Consider the following 19046-nt stretch of genomic DNA (forward strand, 5'->3'; position numbering starts at 1 on the left):
AACAGATAGGCAGTGGGGAAAAGTCCAGAAAGAAGGATAAAGTTCTCCAACAAGTGCAATAAGCCATTTTCACCCTGCCTGTATTCCTATGGCATTATTCGCATGAGTGGCCCCGAAGCACCCACATGGCTATTTCTGCAGAGGGGGCTAAATGACCTCCTGCAAGGTGGTGTGCATATAGGCAAGCTGTGTTTCTCTGAGCGTGAGCTGGACTGGGGGGACGGGCTGGTGGCCCAGCCGTCCATGTCGGTCAGAGCCCCAGAAATGGAGGTTCCAGGCACCTTTCTTCTGCCAAGTGTCCACTGGGTGAGCCTCTGCACTGGATCTCCCCCCCTCCCCCCACCGGGGAGCCTTCGACTTCCATCCAGCAGACACGTTCTGCCTCTGAACAGCCTCCCCATCCCTCTGTCCCATGCTCCCCGGGCTCAGCTCTTCTGAAAAGTACACAAAGCTTGCTCAGTAGAATTGTAGTACATTTTGTTTGCAAAGTGCTTGGGGGGTGACCCTTTCCTTGGACTGTGTCTTTCCTGACTGGTGAGCTGTTTATGTTATTAGGGCTATCTCTCACTTCCCAGATCCTCCCGAGGCGACTGCTCAATATTCAGTGCCATTTACCTCGTGCAGCTGTCCTGGGGTGCACATGTGTGTGTGCACGTGTGTGTGTGTGCACACGCACACCCATGCGTGCTAGTACAGCATGTTATAATGATGTGCTTACTGCACGTCTACCAATGGCTTTTCTTTCATTCCACTATTTCTAATTTGACTGCTATGTTCTGTGACTCATCAGTGGCAGCATTATGCTTTAATGGATTAGCTGGTGCCTAAAAATAGCCAAAGCTCTCATGCAAGCAACACAGAAGTCTGTATAGTCCCTTAGCAGCCAAGGCAAACCAACTTGCCAGCATTTTACATGCGGGGCTTGGTGGGAATGAATCCTAATGTATCAAAAAATAGTGACCTCCCTGTCTGCAAAAGCCCAGCACTGAGCCTCTGGTCCAGTTGCTGATGATAATCTTCCTCCCAGTGCTCATGCCAGAAGGACTCCAAGGGAAAGAAATGGTATCAAACCACATTTCTGTTTGTGTCTCTGTGTACCTTTAGAAGGAAGGAAGGAAGGAAGGAAGGAAGGAAGGAAGGAAGGAAGGAAGGAAGGAAGGGAAAAGGGGAGGAATGGAGAGAGGGAGGAAGAAAGGAAGGAAGAAAGAAAAGGAAGGAAGGAAGGAAGGAAGGAAGGAAGGAAGGAAGGAAGGAAGGAAGGAGAAAGAAAGAGAGATGCTCTCCTTTAGCCTATGTGTGACATAAGCGTCCCTAACCAGGTGATCTTGCATATATGATGGAAGCAGACTCTCGCTATTGCTTGCAACTGTTTTTTTAATTAATAGACTTTATTGTTTAGTTTTAAGTTTACCAAAAAATTGAGCAGGACGTACAGGGATTCCCAAAGACATAGTTTACCCCTATGATTAAAATCTTGCTTCTGTGTAGTGCATTTGTTACAACTGATGAGTCAGTATTGATACACGGTTATTAACCGTAGCTTACGTTAAGGCTCACTCTTCACGCTGTACATTCTGTGGGTTTGACAAATGCCTAATGTCATGTATTGAGTGTTTCTGTATCATTCAGAGTAGTTTCACTGCCCTAAGAAAAAAAAAATCTATGTTTCACCTCTGCATCCTGCCCATCTCCAACCCCTCCCCGGAGCCCTGGCAACCCAGCCACTCACCTAGTCACATCGCTGTACTTCTGCCTTTTCCAGAATGTCATATAGTTGGAATCACGCAGTATGTAGCCTTTTCAGATTGGCTTCTTTCACTTGGCAATATGCATTTAAGTTTCCTCCGTGTCTCTCACTGGCTTTGATAGCTCATTTCTTTTTAGCAGGGACTATGTTGTTTTCCTAAGGCTCACCTTTTAAGACCCTGGGAGAGGAGTGCAAGTGGGATAGAATCTGTGTGCCTGAGAGCTGCTCTAGCCACCTGTTGAGTCTGATCCTAACAAGGCCTCCCCAAAGTAGAGGCTCTGGGAGCCAGCCTAAAGTGTACGAGGAGAACCCAATGTGTCATTCGGGATTTGTGTTTGGGAGTGTCTCTGAGCTAGGGTGTGGGGTTTACCGAACAACCCTGAAACGCTTCCACCAAAGACTGAGTCAGGTTGAGCATTAACATGATTAAATGTTTTAAATAGAACACTCACAGATATTCTTACACTCGGCTGAAGAGTTGTGACTGTTTTTATTAATGATTTTTCAACACTGAAGTAAATGGTTCTCTCACTTAGCCTCTCCTGGGTTTTCTGCTTTTCTTGATGTTGATTTTCTTGATGTTGAGAACCATAGTCAGGCACGCTGGCCTCCAGGGAGAGCAGATTGGCTCTTTTCTACTGATAAAACAGGATCAAGAATTGTACTTGCAGACAAAGTTGGCAATTCCCAACTTCACCATTTCACCAAAAGCAAGCCATGTTCACGGAAGCCCAGCTTCTGGACCATCTCGCCGATCCCTGGTGAGGGCATAACTTGTACGTTTGGGATAGTGTCAAGCAAAAATGTTTTGTAAAACAGATGCCCTTCACATTTGTGAAAACAGGGATTCTTGTGGAGGAAAGGGGAGACATATTTAAACAACAGACGTTTTGTTTTCTTTATATCTTGTTTTTGGTGATATGTACATATGTGTGTATATAGACATAGCACCCATCTAAGATTGAAATATACACCCAAACAGCATAAATATGTGGATATGCATACAGTGTTTAGATACAGTAGTTGTTGACTAAGTAGTTAAAGGAATTTTATTAAACTCACACACAGGAGAGCTAAAAAAGATCTTAAAAGCCAGTCATTAGGCAGACCAGGAAGGTGACATTGAATAAATAATCATCAGCCCGGAAGCAAGGGTGTGTTGCCTCTCTGTCTTGGTTCTTCCATCCAGAATAGAAATTGGAGGTGATCGTTTTAGAGGAGCTGATTGCAGGGAGAGGGTGCTGGAGAGAGGGCGGGGTGGGCAGATTTCTCATGGAAGCAGCGGTGAGCTAACGGGTGTGCCTGCCACAGCAGGAGGAGGGCAGGAAAGGGTGGAAGAGGATGGGAGGTAACCCACCCCTAAAAAGGAGAGGTGCTGGCTACAAGGCATCCAGAGATGAAAGGCAGAGGGGCCTCAAGCTGACATAGGACAAAGGCTGTTCATGCTCACATTTCATCCTGCAGACTGCTCAAAGTGTTTGGAGAGGAATGTATTTATGGGTTGAAAAAAAGAGAAAATGGGCCGTGTCGAGCCACCAGAAGTTATATAACATCTTCGGTTTTATCTGGTACTGCCCTCCTGAAGATATTTTCATTGGGGTTTAACCAGAGACTATGTGAACCCCGGCATGAATGAATTAATGATTTAATGAATGAATTAATGATTATTAGCGCATCTGAAAGAGCGCAACAGGGAACTCGGGAGTGGAAAGAAAGTACCTGAAGTGTGATTCAGTGAAATCACGATGAGTTGAGGCAGCTACAGCTCGGCCTGGAAAGCTGCCTATTCCTGGGTGAGCCAGTCCCAGGGAAGGCTCTGCTCTCTCCCTGGGGAGGACTGGGAGTCCAATTTAGCCCTGGCTGGTGGAAAGAAACAAGGACAGCCGGAGGCTTCCAGCGTCTAAACATTGACCTCTGTTGGCCAGTCGTGCCATTGCAGTGTTTTTAGGGATGGAGAACAACCACGGACCTAGTCTTTCAGATTTTTACTGAGCACCTGCTACACACTAGGAAGTATTCCACACTCTGGTGTTAGAACAATGAGCGGAACAGCCAATATCTCTGCCCTCATGGAGCATATCGTCGTGGGGAAGTCTGGGGGAAGAGGTGAAGCAAACAAATATGTAAGCAAATTTTAAAAACAATGCATCAAAAGATAATAAGTGCTATGGGAAAAAATAAAGCAGCCTAGAAAGGATAGGGATGCTAGGGACGGTGGGTCGTTACTTTCAGGAGGGTCGTCAGCAAAGCTCTCTCTACAAAGGGGAATGGGAGGCAACAGTACACAGGGCAGGACGGATCCCAGATGGAGGGAATAGCAGATGCACAGACCCAGAGGCTCGTGTCTTTTGTAGTTAAAGATTCAATGAGGAAACCGGTGTCAGTACAGAGCAGTGAGTGGTGGCATGAAGGTATGCAGACCACATCAGGCTTGTTCATGGAGGCTTTTTCTCCCAGTGAGAAGGTGGCTTGGCCAGGGCAGTGGTGGTGGAGGCAGGAAGAAATGGTTTCATTCTAGATATATTTGGAAGAGGGAACCAACAGCATTTGCTTGTAATTTGGAGGTGTGCAGTGTGAGAAAGAGCCGGGTAAATGATGATTCCCAGCACCTTGACCTGAACCCCTAGAAGGATGCAGATGCCATTCATGGAGATGGAGAACAGAGTAGGTGCCAGTGGGCAAGGGCGTATCAGGAGGTATTTTGGACACATAAAGTTTGGGTTGCCAGTAGGCACCCACGTGGATGTCATCAGACAACATGGTTGTCATTATCCATCTACGCCCTTGTGAAGTTACTTGTTTTGTTTGCATGTTCTGTTTCCCCACTGAAGGCAAGAACTGGATCTTCATCCAGAGATACTTTGTTCTAGTCCCTGACACATAGCAGGTGCTCAAGATTATATATTGAATGTTATTAAAACTGCTAGCCCTGGAGCGTGAATACTTGATCAATAATATCTTGAAGCTCTTGGCACCATAGGGAAGACCCACGTTGGTCTCGAATTCAGGCATTTCACAGACTCATCATCCTGGTTTAGAGTAGCATCAGGTCACAAAACCCCACCTTCTTTGTTTCACATCCAAAACAGTACCCATTGACGATGACAGCTTGTTTTGAGCTAGATAATGCTCCTCACCAAGGGAATCCCAAGCAGATTCCCCCAACCACATATATCCTCACAGAAAAAAAAAATCCCTTAGTGTGATTTCTTCATTAACTGTTAATGATAGGTTAACCTTTAATAATGTTTATGTCCTTCTGACAAGCCTAATTATGAAATAAAAATAGATTTGTTATGAACACTTGAGTGTGCTTATTTGAGAAATGTGCAGCAAGGCTTTGACTTTCACCAATGAAAGAGACAAAAAAAAAAAAACGTATTTAACTTATTTTAGGTCACATCTATGCAGACCTAAAAATGCATTATCTAGCTAATTCAGTCTACATAATTAGGGAGGAGAAAAATATTAGGATAAATATTAGTGAGGATAAGTAATTAGCGGGGACAAAAATAACATTCAGCCTCAGCTATCTGGTCCACTGCTTACAACGATCAGATTATCCAAATAGTCTTTTGCTCCTAATTTGCGTAGACCAAGCTGAGGATGTGTGGTGTGGCATCTTTTTCCAAGATAGCAGAGGTTCCCTGGGAGGAGACAAAGCCAGAATTGAGGAAGAAGGAACCAAAAGCAAGCCTTTGAAGTAGTAGAGGAGATCTTCCCCCACCTGTCCAGGTTAAAAATAAATTCTATTATCATCAGCTCTTTATAGGCCAAAGCTCAAATATTCTTCTTTCCTCTTCCTCGTCACTTTCCTTTAATGCATTTTCTAGGTAGGCTGTTCAAGCTATAGTCCACGTTACAACATTTAATTCTAAGACTTGTCTTGGGAGTTTTGAGATGAAAGAGTAACAAAGGGCTTTCAGAATGCCCCCAAATGTTGTAATGTATATAATGGGAAGCATATGCATCTGCATCATAGCTTTTGGAGCAATCGGGATCGGTAATGTTACCTATTACACCAAGGCTTCAAAGACCGTTCTTCTTTCAGATGAGTCTACAGGTACTTGGCAACATGTGGACGTTCAGTTAGATTTGTCTACAAGTAGGCAGGAAATGTTATATTCAGAACATGACATGCTGCTGGCTTCTCTGAGGAGTTTGTGTACTATGGCACCTACACCAAGACCCTACCCATTAAGCAGGTGTCAGGCTGTCTGTCAGCAAGGAGACAGACTCTACTCAAGTGCAGGGGAGCATCTAGGAAAATGCAGAGCCCAAAAAGAGGGCATTGTGTTTAGAAATAAGGTTAGTAGTATTTTGAACATCACGTTACCTCTGACCAGTGTTATTAGGTAGATGAGCAAATTCTTATGAGGTATTTACACTTGAGAACTTTGTCTCAGTGATTTTCAGTTGCAGCTACACCATCCCCACTTGAAGTAGGATTTATTCCTTCTGCTCGGTGTATGATGTTAATGGCTCTGAGAGGTTTGGAGCAGGATTTATGAAACCAGCTCCAGGTTGGTCCTCCCAGTTGGAACTCGGTGGGCATCCCCATCCAATACTGTACCTTGTAGGTATGTTTCTATATACGTATATGCAAATACATATGTATAAGCAAATACATACGATATAGTTCTGTCATTAAATATCAGCCTCATCACCCACTTATGTAGGGAGATTAGAATTGTATGCATAGATATATAAGGCAGACACTATTCCACAACTTTCTGAACCATGAAATAAAGCCATGAGCCCGTGCTATTTACTTCAAATAACATTTATCACTGTTGGGGGTAGTGGGAATGTTAAATTCATCTCTTTTAGTGGTATTGGAATATTTTTGTTCACAGGGGCAGAAATAGGAGCATAGGAAAAGAAAATGAGTCTGGGAGAGCCAAAGACTGGGATTAAATTACTGTTCCATCAGCTTATAGCTATGATGTTAGGCAAATGATTTAATCTCTCTGAGACTATATAGTTCCTTATTTGTAAAATTGGTACAATAGTACTTTTTTCACTAGTCTGATGTGAGCATAAACAAGATAAATTTTTGTGAAGCTCGTACCTGAATGTTTGACAGGTACAGACACTCAAAAATTGTTAGCTCTCTTTACATTATTAAAATAGTCCAGTGGCTGAGTCGGTTAGGCGTCTGCCTTCCGCTCAGGTCATGTTCTCAAGGTCCCGGGATCCAGCCCTGCCTTGGGCTCTCTGCTCAGTGAGGAGCCTGCTTCTCCCTCTCCCTACCTCCTCTGTTCTCTCTTGCTCTCTCAAATAAATAAATAAAATCTTTAAAAAAAAATAGCCCAGAACAATTTTCCCTGCAGGTAATATGCACATTTGTATGGACTCATGCTCAACCATATTATGGTAATAAACTTGCATATTCGCTCCAGTTGTCTCCTCTAAAACTACTTATGGCTTTTATGGAACAAATAAAGTATATCATTCAAGAAGTGTGTGTACAACTAGATCAATCATAGTTATCAAAAAAGATAAAGTCGGTAAAATAGAAAACCACAGTCCATATAAAATCCCACATTCCTTTTAAATCACATGGACATTTGCTACTTTTAGGTTTGGAAGGGGGGATTTTAATTATGTACATGTTTGTGTATATGTACCTGTGTATAAAATTCAACAAAACATTTTTCATATTATTATATATAGTCATTATTTTGATTTACCCACATCTATCACTTTCATTATTATTTGTACCTCCCTGCATCTACAAACTTCCATCTGGAATGATTTTTTTCTCTACATAAAGAATACTCTGTAGTCTTTTCTTTAGTGCAGATCCCCTGGTGGTGAATTCTCTTAATTACTGTTGTCTGAAAAATGTCTTTATTTTGCCTTCATTCCTGGAGGCTCCTTTTGTTCAATATAGAATTCTTGGTTGGCAGTTCTTTTTCTTTAGTGTTTTAAAGATATTCCACTGCCTTCTTAGACAAAACACTTCCATTTTTTAAACCAGTAAATTTTTACTTAAGGAATTTCACCTGGGATTCCTTTGACTGCCAATCACCTTAGCTCCTCCAACGTCAGAATCACAATCTCCAAAATAGCCCCACTAAAAAGAACCTTTGCTCGATCCACAGTTGTCGCTGCCCGTGAGTCTCTGGTTCTTTTGGTTAGGCTTCTCTCATCTCCACTTGAATATGGACAGACTTCAGAACTTCCCCACGTATAATCTTTGCACTTGCTTTTGGTTTTGTTTAGCTCACAGACAAAGACTTAGACAAAGAGGAACTCATTGTTTAGTGTGAGTTTTGATACAGGTGAGAAGGAACGTGATACCTAGAATAGTTCCATTCTTTGCATTGAGACGTTAACTATGAATTTAATCGTTGCCTGTTTTGAGGTAATGTATATTTTGTGCTGGAGACTTTGAGGATTTTCTTTTCCTGTCGTTGGTGTACAATAGTTAAACTGTGCCCTGCTGAGGTGAGAATTTCTTTTTATTTTTCCTGCCTGGGGTTAGGCCTTCTTGAGTCTGCAGATGATTGTCTCATACCAATTTTGGGAAATTCTGAGCTATTATCTCCTCAAAAATGTTCCTTCTGCCCTATGATCTCCCTCTTCTCCTGGTAGGATTAAACTTAGGAGCCTGTTAGATCCTCTCTATGTGTCTTCTGTGTCTCACCTCTCCTCTGTGTTAACTATCTTTTTATCTCTGGGACTCATTCTATATAGTTTCTTCCAAAGCATTAATTAAGGAATCCAGTTCCTGGGCTGCCTGGGTCGCTCAGTGGTTTAGCGCTGCCTTCAGCCCAGGGTGTGATCCTGGAGACCCAGGATTGATTCCCACTTCAGGCTCCCTGCGTAGAGCCTGCTTCTCCCTCTGCCTGTGTGTCTGCCTCTGTGTGTGTGTGTGTGTGTGTGTGTGTGTGTGTCTCATGAATAAATAAATAAAATCTTAAAAAAAAAAAAAAGGAATCCAGTTCCCAAGTTCTCTCATCAACCTCATTTATTTGGTTGGAAAACCCATTGCATTCTCCTGATTTTAGTGAATGTATGTTTCTTTATTCTAGAATTTTCATGGATTTTTTGAAAATATATTCTAGTTCTCTACCAAAATCCTCAAGCTTGTCTTTAATCTCCTTAAATATTGTAAACATAGGTCATTTTAAAGTCTGTTTCTGATGACTCTACCTCAGAAGTCCCTGTGGGTCTGTTTCTGTTATCTATTGTTTCCACTGTTTGTTTGTGTTCATGTCCTCTGGTCTGTTCATGGACCTCATTCCTCTTTTTTGAGTGTGTTTTATTTGAAAAACTGTGGAAATAAAGACCTTAACCCAATTTTAGGGCTTTAGATGATTAAAGTCTGAGCTTCAGACCCTGAGAGGACCTGTGTACTTCTGGTTCATCTTACTCCTAGAGTATAGCCCTTAGCACTTTGGGGTCACAGCCTAAAAGAGTAGAGCTCACCAGAAAGCATCCTCCCTTAATACACCTAAAGGGTGCCCTGAATTTCATTCCCTACTCTCCTCCTCTCCCCACCTCGCAACCTTCCCCCACCCCTTCTTGAGATTACCAGAGGTCTACTTGGTTTTGAAACTGCTCAAGGTCACAATGTGCAAATGCTTTCAGGGGAAAATAATCCCAAACACCAGGTTTAAATCTCTCAGCTATCACCCTTCCCTGAGCCTTACGTGGTTGGTTTTTCATTATCTTCTTTTCCGTCTAATGCAATCAGAAATAAGTTTTTACATTTCACCCTTAGTTTTTGTTTGGTTGGGTTTTGTTCAGAGTATTTAGTTGTCCTCAGTAAGAAGATTGTTCCAGATTACATAGTCTACTACCTCTATAAAAGCTATTGAAAGTTGACTCTTTCAAATTACTTCATTGTTTTTTTTTTCTTTTTTATATAGCATAAAGTTGAAGAAAATAAATTTCTATGAAAATTAAACTGTTAGAACCTCAAGTGCATTTCAACCTAATTTAATGGCAACAGTAGGACGTTCACTGGACACTATCTCCTTGCCTATGCTCACCTATCCCCACTTCCAAGAGTGTCTTCCCATTGCAACCGCACCTGTACTCCACCCCCGTTATGTTTGAAAACTCAGCACAGTGTATCCTCATCCAAGAAAACTTCCTTAGTCACCTCTTCTTCAAACTGGTCTGTGCCTTTCCTCTGCCCTCCAACAACCTGATACTGGTATTAAAGTACTATAACCCCACTCACTGTGTTGATTGGCAATTATGTTCATGTGTCTCTTTTGGCCACCGATTGTGAGCTACTTTGAGACCAGGACTAGGGCTGTCTTTTTCGGTTTATTTCCACAGCACAATACACAGGTTGCACATGATGATAGAGAAGAGAGCAACCTATTGAGAGGATATTGAGCTTCCCCCACTTTTGGTATTTATCTTCAAACAAATGCACAGGCTGATTTGAGTACCTGGTGCTTGACCTTGGATGGGCCAACTACTTGAGCTGTGTCCTAAATTTTATCATCTCCCCAACATTGTCCACCCCTCAAACCTCTCCAAATGCTGCCCAGCCCTCAGCTCCGGTAAACAGGGAAGCCCTCTCTGTTTACTCCAGCCTTCACTGTGTCTGCTCCCTTCGATTCTTGAGTACACACTCATTTATCCAATAAATATTTATTAAGCTTCCACCATATGCCAGGTGCCCTTTTAGGGGCCAGGGATATAGCGATAAACAGGTAAAAGGGCTGCCTTCTGGAGCTTGTATACAGTCTCATTCTGATCCCTAATTACACAAGAATAGCATTTGTCCAGCGAGCTGATAAAAGTGCAAGACTTTTATCTTGTGCTCTCGCTTGAGTCCCCTGCAGAGCCTAGCTTAGTGCTAAACACCAAGTACCTGTTCTGGCGTCCTTGGGGACCGATCCATTTGTTTTTAATTTTATTTATTTATTCATGAGAGACACAGACAGAGGGGCACAGATATAGGCAGAGGGAGAAGCAAGCTCCCTGCTGGGAGCCTGCTGTAGGACTTGATCCCAGGACCCCAGGGATCACGACCTGAGCCAGAGAGGCTGATGCTCAACCCCTGAGCCACCCAGGTGGCCCTGGATCCATTTGTCTTAAAGGAGGCCGGCTAGAGAGCCCATAGTTAGTGAAATGATAATTCTGAACACTAAGTGGACTTTTACTGGATTCCCCCCAACACCCATATACGGTTAAGTACTGTTGCAACCAAAAATTAAGAGCCTCCTTTGTGTGTGTTGGTGGATGAGGTTTGTGGAAGGAAGTCTTTTTTTTTTTTTTTCCTCCTCATTTGGCTTATGCCCAGGCGGCAGGCAGTGTAAGACATAAAACAAGAATAAAGCATCCTCCTCATCCTCCTTCCTCTCTGTCTCTGTTTCCACAGGTCAGCGTGGAGGTTTTGGTAGAGTACCCTTTTTTTGTGTTTGGACAGGGCTGGTCATCTTGCTGTCCAGAGAGAACCAGCCAGCTCTTCGACCTGCCGTGCTCCAAGCTCTCCGTTGGGGACGTCTGCATCTCGCTGACCCTCAAGAACCTGAGGAACGGCTCTGTTAAGAAGGGCCCGCCCGTGGATCCCGCCAGCGTCCTGCTGAAGCACTCAAAGAGCGACGGCCTGGCAGGCAGCAGACACAGGTACGCCGAGCAGGAGAACGGCATCAACCAGGGAAGTGCCCAGATGCTGGCCGAGAATGGCGAACTCAAGTTTCCGGAAAAAATCGGATTGCCTGCAGCGCCCTTGCTCACCAAAATAGAACCCAGCAAGCCCGCAGCAACGAGGAAGAGGAGGTGGTCGGCCCCGGAGACCCGCAAACTGGAGAAGTCGGAAGACGAGCCACCTTTGACTCTTCCTAAGCCTTCTCTAATTCCTCAGGAGGTTAAGATTTGCATTGAAGGCCGGTCTAACGTAGGCAAGTAGAGGCAGCGCGGGGCAAGGAAACTCGGCTCCCCCTTCTCATTTGTATCCAGATTACTGTACTGTAGGCTAAATAACACAGTATTTACATGTTACCCTCCTTAGGTTTCTGTTATAACCTTGTCATTAGAGTTACAGCCGGTGTCGCGCAGGAGACTGGTGCACGCGCTTTCCCACGAGGGCCTGGCCCGGCCGTGAGCGCGGCAGGTGCAGGTGCAGGTGCAGGGGGCCGGGCCGGGCAGCCCAGAAAGCCCCCGCCGCTCGCCCCGAGGATGCTCGGAGGGCAGGGGAGCTGCAGGGGGGCGGGGGGGGGCGCGTGGGCTCCCGCGTGGGCGCGTGCACGCGGGGAGGGGGGCACAGGTGCACAGGCCGCCGAGGCTCTCCGTCCTTCCCTCGGCCTCCCCCTGTCCCCCCTGTCTCTTGCCCTCCGCCCGGGACTGGAGGCCCCAGGGGGAGCATCCTCGTGAGGTCCTCCTCCCGTGCAAAGCCGACATCAGGAACCCCGCTCGCTGCAGGGCATGCTAGAGAGGCATCAGACAGCCCGTGGAAAGCTCCCCGTGTAAAAGAACCTTTTTTTTCCCCCTTCCTCCAACATATTTTACAATAAAAGCAACTTTTAATCCTATAGATATATATTTCCCCCTATGGGGCCTGACTGCACTGATATTTTTTTAGAGCAACTGCCACACGTGGGATTTCGTTTCTGCTTTACTTAGTGCAGTGATGTCTCCAGGGTGTCAGGGTGGGCAAGGGGGGAGGGGGGTGGGCGGCGGCGGCAGGGGTAGCAGAGAGTGGACACCCACTCGGGATTCCGTGCAGTGTTAGGAAAACCAATCAGGGGATCACGTTGACTTCGCTCCCAAGAGGTAGACGCAAACTGCCCTTCTGAGAGCCGCCGAAGCTCTTCGCATTGGGTTTGCAAATTTTGTCTTTTAACTCTAGTACTGTTTATAGTTCATGACTATGGACAACTCGGGTGCCACTTTTTTCAGATTCCAGTGTGACGTGAGGAATTAGATTTTGAAGATAAGCATATATATTACTATCTCTAAGCACTTAAAATGCTGTTCACACTTTATTACCAAGCATCTTGGTCTATCATTCAACAAGTACTGTATCTCCCTTTAAACTCTTTGGGAAGAAAAAACAAAACAAAACAAAAACAAAAACAAAAAAAAAAAAACTAAGTTGCTTTCTTTTTTTTTTTTTTCAACACTGTAACTACATTTCAGCTCTGCAGAGTTTCTCACGAGCAAGATATTGGAAGTTTCAATGTGGTTTAAAGGGATGAATGTGAATTATGAACTAGTATGTGACAATGAATGACCACCAAGTACAGCCTCCCAGAAGGCACTTTTCACTTTGATGTTTGAGAAAGAATTAAAGGCACATGCAGAGCTGGCCGAGAAACTGAGAGAAAAGGGATGGAAAAAAGAATACTCATTTTTGTCCAGTGTTTTTCTTTTTAAGATGAACTTTTAAAGAACCTTGCAATTTGCACATCTTGAGTTGATAATTTGTGTGATATTCCTGCAGTTTTTATCCAATAACATTGTGGGAAAGGTTTGGGGGACTGAACGAGCATAAATAAATGTAGCAAAATTACTTTCTAACCTGCCTAAACTCTAGGCCATTTTATAAGGTTATGTTCCTTTCAGAATTCATTTTGGTCTTTCTACCACATCTGTCACAAAAAAAAGAAAAACAAAAAAAAAAAACAAAAAAAACACAAAATAAACAAAAAAACAAAAAAAAAACAAAAAAAACAAGTCTTAGCAGGACAACTCTGAGAATTTTCTTCAGACTCATTGAGAAAGTTTTCCATAAAGACATTTATATATGTGAGCAAGTTTTTTTTTTAAAAAAACAATTACTTTATTATTGTTGATATTAATGTTATTTTCAGAATGACTTTTTTTTTTTTCATCTGAAATTGAGATTTTAATGTTTGGTACAAACCCAGAAAGGGTATTTCACAGTTTAAACCTTTCATCCCCAGAGACCTGAAATATTGTTTGTGGGTTTTGAGTGTGTGTTTTAAAAAATAATAATAAAGTTTTATAAATAGGGAGAAATTTTTAAATATTCTTACTTGGAATGGCTGCAATTTATCTGAACAAATAATCGGATTTTTCTTTTACCACTGAAAGTAGTACTTGCATTTCATAAATTTGAAAAAAAATTCTAATGTCAACCCACATTTTGGCTATCGAGTATTCCGTTATATTTATCTCTCACCAGAACTAATGATATTTATAAACCATTTTCTGGGGTGTACCAAAAACATTTGAATAGGTTTAGAATAGCTAGAACTGGTCCTTGACTTTCTGTGGATTTCATTACCCTCTCAGCATGCTAGCAGAGAGCTAGGTGAGCCCATTCTTGCGGTCATACTGCTTACTTAGTGCTGTTTTGGGTTTTTTTTTTTTTTTTTTAAACGTTTCTGCTCAGAGAACTTGCTTAATCTTCCATATATTCTGCTCAGGGCACTTGCAATTATTAGGTTTTGTTTTTCTTTTTGTTTTGTAACCTTTGATGGTAAGAGGAATACGGGGCTGCCATATAGACTTTGTCCTCATTAGTACCACTATTTACGGAAACTCACGTGGACACAGAAACACACACACACACCACCTTTCGGCTTAACTTCCAGTATTGAACTAACTGGATCCTCAACACCAACACTAAAGTGGGAAAACATACATGGTTTGGAGCAATAGGAACACCACCATAATTTTTTGTGCTTCTATTTCAGGTATAGGAATTATAAAATAATTGGTTCTTTCTAAACAGTGTCCCATTTCATTCTCTTGCTTGTTTAGCGTGTGCAATACTTCCCGTGCCAATAGGTCCAACCAATGTGCTCTAATAGTTAAAGCTCATTCCCCCGTTGGGCCCGTCTTCCCTGTTCTGGCCAGAGAAGGGCTGGACGGGAGGAACCAGGAAGGGGAGAGCCTCCCACACCAAGCTCCCCACCCCGGGGCTGAGTGCTGGGACGGGGGGTGGGGGGTGCATCTCGGGAGCCCCATGTGTCTGTCACCATGTTGCAGAAAGAGCCAGTGAAGGAGAGCTAGGGGACCAGCTGCAGTCCCCCTGTCACCACGAGGAATAGTGAATGTGGAGAGGTAGTAGGTGGATTCTTTTCTAAGGTGGACCCTGGAGCAAGGAGAGCCAAGGTTGACGCATGCGTTCTCCAGGGTGTTTTCCAGAGTGGCCGGGCTCCTCCTCGGGTCTGTGTCTGAGCTGTGCCTCTGAGCACAGGCAGGAAGTGTGGCCTGCTGTGTGAGTGCACGCCCTGAGCACGCGGCCAGTGGCCACAGAGGGGCCACCTGGGAACAGTGGTCACCACTCCTTTGTGGCAGCTTTCTCTTCAAATAGGAAGAACATCCAAAGGACAGGGAAACCTCGTCTTGTTGGCAGACATTGGTGAGCCCAGGGCTCCCAGAGCAGCCTTTGCCACCGCTCCCGTGTAGCAAACATAACAACGACAGGCGTAGACATTCTTCGGTGCCGTGCAGCTTACGAGGATCAGCCATGTGCCTCTGTACTGTGTCCACTTTGCAATATTTACTGACAACCATCTTTAGTTCTTCTTTCTTTCCCATTTTCCATTCCTAAACTACTAACAGCAGGCCTTTTGCGTTTACAATGGAACACAATCACCAGGAAATCAGTCAGGGCGAAAAGAAAAAAAAAAAAAAAGAAACCAACAAACAAGAACCTCTCTTTATAGGGATTTCTAAATACATAAAATGACTGTTCCTTAGAATGTTTAACTTAAGAATTACTTCAAGTTTTTTTGGGCCACATCGGGGAGGGGGGTGGGACATATGGAGATGGATGCCACTTACCTCAAACCTTGTAAAGTGGAAATCCAAATTGCATTTTCGTTTGGACTTTCAGGATAATCTTCTATGTCAGTCAATTTTTTTTGTTCTCCCCGACTCACCCAGTTTGGTATGGGAGGATCTGATTTTTTTTCCGCGGCCGTTGATCCCATTGCTAACTCTGAATTGTGACCCTCCGTGTTTTCTGTTAGGTGCGTGTGTCGGGTTTTTCCCCCCACCAGGAAGGGGCAGCATCCCTCTTCTCCCCTACAAGGAACTCTGCGAAACCTTTCTCACCTCTTACTCAGGGACGGGGCTGGCGTGTGTGTGGTACACTGATGTGTCCAGAAGCAGCACTTTGCCTGCTCTGGAGTAGGGTTGTACAACTTTGAAGAATGTTTGGATTTCCTGCATCTTGTGGATTACTCCTTAGATACTGCATACATTGCAATATAATGCTGCATGTTCGAGATGAACAGTAGCTCCTAGTAATCATAAAATTCACTCTTTGCACATAGTTTGATCTTTACTGAAATGTGTTGCCAAAATTTATTTTTGTTGTTGTAGCTTTGGAATTTTTTTCGTTTGTTTTTTAAGGAAACAATTGAGAATACCCTTTAACATCTGTGACTACTAAGGAAACCTATTTCTTTCATAGAGAAAAACAGAAAAAAAATCTCAAAATGCTTTTGAAGACACTAATGCCATGCTATTTCAGATGTGGGAGAAGCAGCAGAGCTCTTGGGACGGGAGGCCAGGCTTTGTGAGCTGTGCTGGTTGTCATGGCTACTGTTTCCTGAACCGCAAGCAGCTCAACAAACTGGTCTGTTCTCTCCCAGAAGGCTTTGCACTTCTGTTTCCTCGTCACCCACGATGATTCCAGGTGAAAGACGGGCCGGCAGTGTCCGCGGCCCAATCCAGCGCCTTCGGTGGGGGTATAAAAGGAAAGGAAGTTATGCTTTTTTATTTTTTAAAGTGGAGTGGAAGCCTTTGCTTCCGCCTTTGTGTTTTTAACCCAGAATTTCTGAAATAGAGAATTTAGGAACACATCAAGTAATAAATATACAGAAAATATACTTTTTTATAAAGCACATAAGTGCGTATGCTATTGTGTTGGGTTGGTTTCCTCTTTTTTCCACGGACAGTGTTGTGTTTCTGTTGATAGGGAAACTCCAAAGAATTTGCACACCTCCACTCCGGAGCTGAGATTTCTTTTACATAGATGACCTCGCTTCAAATATGTTACCTTACGGGATAGGATCTTTTCTTGTAGCACTATACCTTGTGGGAACTTTCTTTCTTTCTCTCTCTCTCTCTTTTTTTTTAACGTACACCTAATTTGAGAAGCTGAAGAAGAAAAAATTTTGAAGCACTCACTTTGAGGAGTACAGGTAATGTTCTCAAAAATTGCACAAAAGAAAAATGAATGTCGAGATGATTCATTCAGTGTTTGAAAGACATGGATCTGTTGAAACAATGAGTTTAATACCTTGTTTGTAAAAAAAAAAAGCATAAAGTTTGAAAGTTACATGTTTTGGGTTTTTTTTTTTTTGTATATAGAAATTTGTCATGTCTAAAATAATCAGATTTGTGTGGTTATGGCCTGGAAGAATTACTACGTAAAAGGCTCTTAAACTATACCTACGCTTCCTTTATGTTTTTGTTATATAGAGCCCTCTTCTGAGGGAGGGCAACTCTGTATTCTGAAATTTGAGAATACTGTTCATTCCTATGCTGAAAATACTTCTCTGAGCTCCCTTCTTGGTTTAAACTCTCAAGCCCTCGCAATTCCTTTTTTCTTCAGAGATCACGTTTGACATCGTCAGCACTTCCTGTTCCAATAAACCCAAAGAATATAATCCTGAACAAGAAGTGTTTGTAACAAGGGATCCTAGCTACCAGTAAAGCAGAACTCATTATGAGGACAAAAAAAAAAAAAAAAAAGGTCAGCCTTCTTTCCCCCCACACCTCATTTCAATGGGGGGATAAAACATGAATTTCAATTTCAATGCCTCGTTTTGCTTTAGTTTTTTTTTTTTTCTTTAATCTTGAGGCCAAAAGAAATGTGGAACAACTTCTCAGAAGAGTCCTATTTTGTCCCCAAATCCCAAAATCAAGGCAGCCGGCGGAAACTGGACAGCCGTGGGGGTGTAGAACAAACCCACATACAATTCTTAAATTCAGAATCTCAGCCCCTCCCTTGGCGTTAAATGCAATGCTTCTGGTAGCTGACATTCACCTGTACGATGGCAGGAGGGGACAGTAGCTTCAGCTTTTCATGTCCTTCATGACTTGCATACAAATGGTTCAGCTGTATTAAAATTAAGTGCATTTGGCCAATAGGTAGTATCTATACGGTAACAGTCTCTAAGACTTTCCATAATTTTCTTATCTGAAAAGACTCAAGTCTTCCACTGCAGATAATTGGAGACTTCACCCAAGTTTTCTTCCCTTTTAGTTTGTTTGTTCGTTTGCTGTCTGGATGGCCAACGAGCCTGTCTCCTTTTCCATGGCCAGTCTGAAGGCCTGTGTTGGAAGCGCTGTTTACAGTAATCCTTGCCGGGATCACATACTGTCCTCCGGAATATCAAGTCTGAGCTGATGGACACTGGCTTACAGCTGGGTCTTTACAGAGCAGTTACCAAGAAGTTGGGTGCGTAGGTTTCCTCTGGTTCTTAACCCGAACCACCAAATCTTTAAGGTAGTATTCTGGTCCAGGAGTGGGGTAAATTGCTTAGTCAGTGGAACTTGACACCTGTGCTTTCGGTTCTGTGAATACTGCCCTTTTGGCCTTTTGGGGTGGTTTCTTCCTCCTTGGTCTTCACCTGTAAACCCATTTAGGGTCCAGGGAAGGGAGGTTTCCGTAGAGCCCTGCCAGTATTCGTGGGTGGCCTTGGGTGAAGACGGCCTAGCTTCTGGCCAGGGCCATCTCTGAGACGCGTACCCTTGTATGTTTTACGATCAGATCATTACCCACCAAACTTCCAATTGTATGCCTCCCACCGGCCAAGGGAAAAGAGACACCAGAAGTTTGAGGGCACTAGCAGACCGACATGGCCAGTACCGAGGAGAACTAGCGAAGGAATGTTTTGCACCTTATTGAAAAGAAAATTTTAAGTGCATACATAGTTAAGAGCTTTTATTGTGACAGGAGAACTTTTTTCCATATGCGTGCATACTCTCTGTAATTCCAGTGTAAAATATTGTACTTGCACTAGCTTTTTTAAAACAAATATTAAAAAAAAATGGAAGAATTCATATTCTATTTTCTAATCGTGGTGTGTCTATTTGTAGGATACACTCGAGTCTGTTTATTGAATTTTATGGTCCCTTTCTTTGATGGTGCTTGCAGGTTTTCTAGGTAGAAATTATTTCATTATTATAATAAAACAATGTTTGATTCAAAATTTGAACAAAATTGTTTTAAATAAATTGTCTGTATACCAGTACAAGTTTATTGTTTCAGTATACTCGTACTAATAAAATAACAGTGCCAATTGCAAATGTGTGTCCTTGCTTGTGTCAGGTCCTTGGAGAAAAGATGAGACCGAAGAAAAGATGGTAATTCCGTACCCAGCCCCTCTGTGAGCAC

General features: G+C 43.2%; 1 protein-coding gene across 4 annotated transcripts in view; it reads left to right on the forward strand.

The window, feature by feature from the left end:
- The window catches only part of ATXN1 (ataxin 1), a 406270-nt gene extending 392886 nt beyond the window's left edge, over positions 1 to 13384 (forward strand). For all 4 annotated transcript variants that reach the window (XM_041772102.1, XM_041772098.1, XM_041772101.1 and 1 more), the window contains one exon: positions 11100 to 13384. In XM_041772102.1, coding sequence (XP_041628036.1) covers positions 11100 to 11630 — 531 coding nt within the window. In that variant the 3' untranslated portion in view covers positions 11631 to 13384. The remainder of the gene's footprint in view (positions 1 to 11099) is intronic.
- The last annotated feature ends 5662 nt before the right edge of the window (positions 13385 to 19046 follow it).

Source organism: Vulpes lagopus, chromosome 10, assembly GCF_018345385.1.
Source record: "Vulpes lagopus strain Blue_001 chromosome 10, ASM1834538v1, whole genome shotgun sequence".
In the NCBI taxonomy this organism is placed as follows: Eukaryota; Metazoa; Chordata; class Mammalia; order Carnivora; family Canidae; genus Vulpes; species Vulpes lagopus.